Source organism: Puntigrus tetrazona, unplaced genomic scaffold (assembly GCF_018831695.1).
Source record: "Puntigrus tetrazona isolate hp1 unplaced genomic scaffold, ASM1883169v1 S000000318, whole genome shotgun sequence".
Lineage (NCBI taxonomy): Eukaryota > Metazoa > Chordata > Actinopteri > Cypriniformes > Cyprinidae > Puntigrus > Puntigrus tetrazona.
The window spans coordinates 1-3,244 of NW_025047977.1; the positions used below are offsets into that span (position 1 = coordinate 1).

Below are 3,244 nucleotides of genomic sequence, written 5' to 3' on the forward strand. Positions count from 1 at the left end.
TATATATATGCACACACACACACAACAATTTTCTCTTAAATATATATGAAATGCATGTGTTTGTATATAAATAATAAATATACACAGTACACACACATACATTATGCAAACAAAAACTTGGATGGGATTAATCGTGATTAATCATTTGACAGCACTACTATAAATCTCTTTTCTGTCACTTTTGATCAATTCAATGCATCCTTGCTGAATGACCGTATGATTTTCATTTAGAAGACTTACAATATAGTGTATGGCTCTTATGGATACTTTATATGCTTTTCCTAAGGCTTGAAAACCACAGTCTCCATTCATGATGAATACGTGAAAATAAACTGTAAAAAACTGCACATTCTTCTTCGTAAGTAAATCGCGCACAATTCGAATAACATAAGGGTGAGTAAATGATGACAGAAGGTTGTGTATTCCTGAAGTAACAAACTCAAAACTGGATTCAAGTTAAACATACCTAAAAACGTTTTGGGCTATCTCTGATCAAAGCATAACATATCATAAAATGTTTGAAGTCAGCATGGTAATTGTGATTTCGGTGCTGTTACCTGGCTGATGTTCCACTGCAGCTGTTGGGCCTGCTGTGCTCCATATGCCTGCTGAGGAACCGCTGCCATGCTTCCCATCATCCCGTTCTGCATTCCCATTATGCCACCCTGCACCCCTGCCATGTACGGCGGAGCAGCTGCCACTCCGGCGTGCGGCATGACACCTGCCTGTCCCAGTACGTTCATCTGCGGAGCCATCATAGGCCCCATCATGCCCTGCTGTGCGCCCAGGGCCTGGTATTGGCCGTATCCTGCAGCAGGGACATAGCCCATCTGGGTTGCTCCCATGTACATGCCAGCTAAAACAGAAATAGATAAACATGCATAAACAGTACAAAACATTTCAAATGTGCCTTCATCCCGAAACTAATCTCACCATGAGCAGCCATGTTTGTTTGTGGTGCTGCACTGCCATACAGGGACAAGATTGAGTCCTTAGACATCTTTTTTCCACTGTCCTCACTTTTGGAGGGGGGATCCAGGAATAGGCTGAGGTTTTCGGGCACTGATGCTGCTACCCGTCCAGTGGGCATAGACCCTGAGCTAGGCTACAGTGAGGAGAAAAAAAAACACCTCAAATACTTGGTTACTACTGAAAGACGAAGTGAGAATGAAGTGAAAATCTTTACCGTGCTCCTGGAGGAGTTTGAGCTGCTGACGGCAGCGGGCAGAGAGCTGAAGAGGTCGAGGGCCGGACTGAGTTGAGCGCTTGGTTTGCCATTGGACACGGCAGCTTGAGAAGCAGGGGCATCTGAGAAAAAAAACTTCAGTGTCAAGCATCTATATTGTGATCGTACTGATATGTATGGTGTGACTGTTCGCTTCTTACCTAGTCCTAGTAAGTCGTTAACTGACTGTGACTGCTTTGGACTGTTTTTGAATTGCTGTGAGTCATCTTTTTTCTATAAGACAAACCAACATTATCATGTGTTAAAAGAATAGGTTACCCAAAAATTTTAAATTACGCCAACTACTAAGTTTGGTAATGGATGGCGGCCATTATTTTGTAACTCGTACATACATCTACTTGCGGATATCTCTGATTTATGGAGCTTCATAATAATGACCACTATCCACCTGCATTACCAAGCTTGGAAGAGCCAGGATAAGCATTTAAAAAACTCTGACTGTGTTTTTTTGAAAGAAGAAAGTCATATACACCTAGGATGGCTTGGGGGTGAGTAGTTTATGGTGTTATTTTCATTTCTGGGTAAACTATTTCTGTAATGATGGAAACGCCATTTTGTTATTTAAATAAGTCTTGTTCAGCCAAGACGTCAATTTGAAGATCAACATAGAAGGTTCCTATAGAAATTTCTAATGTGATTTTAAAATGAATTTGTTTTGTGATTGTGTTCAGTTTATGTATATGAGCACGCAGTATATGGTTAGAACAAAACATGTTGAAGTCTCTTCAAACGTTATTGACCACAATTTTCCTCGGAAATCAAAAACTGCTCTTCTAAAACACAGTTAGAATTCCTGAAGGAACGCATGGCTTAAATTATTTTCTGTTTTATTGTCTATATATATTTTGTATATATAGTGGTTCTAAAACACGGGTACAGGAGCTTAATATGCCTATAAAGTATTTCAATTAATATATTTTTATTTATATTAAAAATAAAAATCATAATCTAAATGAGAAAGAAGCATAAAAAAGCACATTAAAATGAAGATTTAAAATTACATGTATTTCTTTACTGCAATATTATTTATTATTTGTATAATTGACTATAATTAATAATAAATAAATGAAAGGAATCAAATAATTTCACAGATGCAGAAACCCACCAGCTTCATCTTTTCAAAAACAACAGGAGCCTCTTTCGTCACTGTCTCACTCTTTTCTTTCTGACAATGTAAAGAACATTCATTTTATTCTTTTACAAAATCAAAGTAAAAGAAAAAATGACAACGGCAATTTTTAATTTCCGTCATCTCAGGACTTACCCTAAAGGACTGTATGTCAATGCATTTATCCATATATTTCTTCTTATCATATTTGTCACGAATAAAAATCTCAGCAGCTCTGTAAGGTGTAGCTTAAGGAAACCTTCAACATGAAAGGAGAATAAGCTTAAACAGGCATGTACGCACAGACTGTATATGAATGCCAAAGGATACTGGTCTGTCTCTGGGCGCTGGAAGCACTCTGGTAAAAAGGCCTCATATAGTCGCCGAGCTTTGGCATTCCCCATCTCCTGAACAGACTGAGCACAACACAAACACGTGTAAATCAGCCACGTACATAAATGTGGCCCTTCCTTAATCCATAAAGCTTACCTGTATCTGCTCGTGTGTCCACTGGTCCAGGTTTACAGATTTAACTCGGGATATGTGCACGCCAAGATTCCGATGGATTCCCGCACAGCGGATACAAATGAAGATTCCAAGATTCCAGGATGCCCATCTGGGACCTGATGGGCAAAAAACACATGTTAGAAAATAGAAAATAGAAATAGCCTATTTTAATTAATACCGAAATGTCACTTTATATATAGGAGTTCAATTTTATTACATCTTTAAAAGCTTTAATTTTATCGAATCACTGGAAGAGCAACAGTTTTTTCCGAAATGCTCTAATTTGTCTATATAGTTATTCCGAATTATGACAAATGTCACTAAATTTCACACTAACATTCATTTTCATGAATTCGCGCAACTGCAGATGGTTTCACGTATCA

General features: G+C 38.2%; 1 protein-coding gene across 1 annotated transcript; it reads right to left on the reverse strand.

Annotated features, from left to right (window-relative positions):
• Positions 1–509: 509 nt before the first annotated feature.
• Positions 510–2,995, reverse strand: LOC122333663 (stromal membrane-associated protein 2-like). The gene is made up of 8 exons (XM_043231364.1): positions 2,844–2,995; positions 2,685–2,770; positions 2,511–2,589; positions 2,352–2,411; positions 1,387–1,459; positions 1,187–1,308; positions 934–1,105; positions 510–856 (listed from the first exon to the last, which is right to left on the reverse strand). The coding sequence occupies exons 2-8, from the start codon at positions 2,756–2,758 to the stop codon at positions 525–527; spliced, it is 912 nt and encodes a 303-aa protein (XP_043087299.1). The 5' UTR covers positions 2,759–2,770; positions 2,844–2,995; the 3' UTR covers positions 510–524.
• Between the last annotated feature and the right edge of the window lie 249 nt (positions 2,996–3,244).

Coding starts and splice junctions, on each gene's coding strand:
- LOC122333663 (XM_043231364.1), bottom strand. CDS start 2,758: ATGGGGAATGCCAAAGCTCGGCGACTATATGAGGCCTTTTTACCAGAG. Junction 2,590..2,684: donor CAGCGCCCAGAGACAGACCA/GTATCCTTTGGC, acceptor TACACCTTACAG/AGCTGCTGAGATTTTTATTC. Junction 1,460..2,351: donor TTTTTGAAAAGATGAAGCTG/GTGGGTTTCTGC, acceptor TTTGTCTTATAG/AAAAAAGATGACTCACAGCA.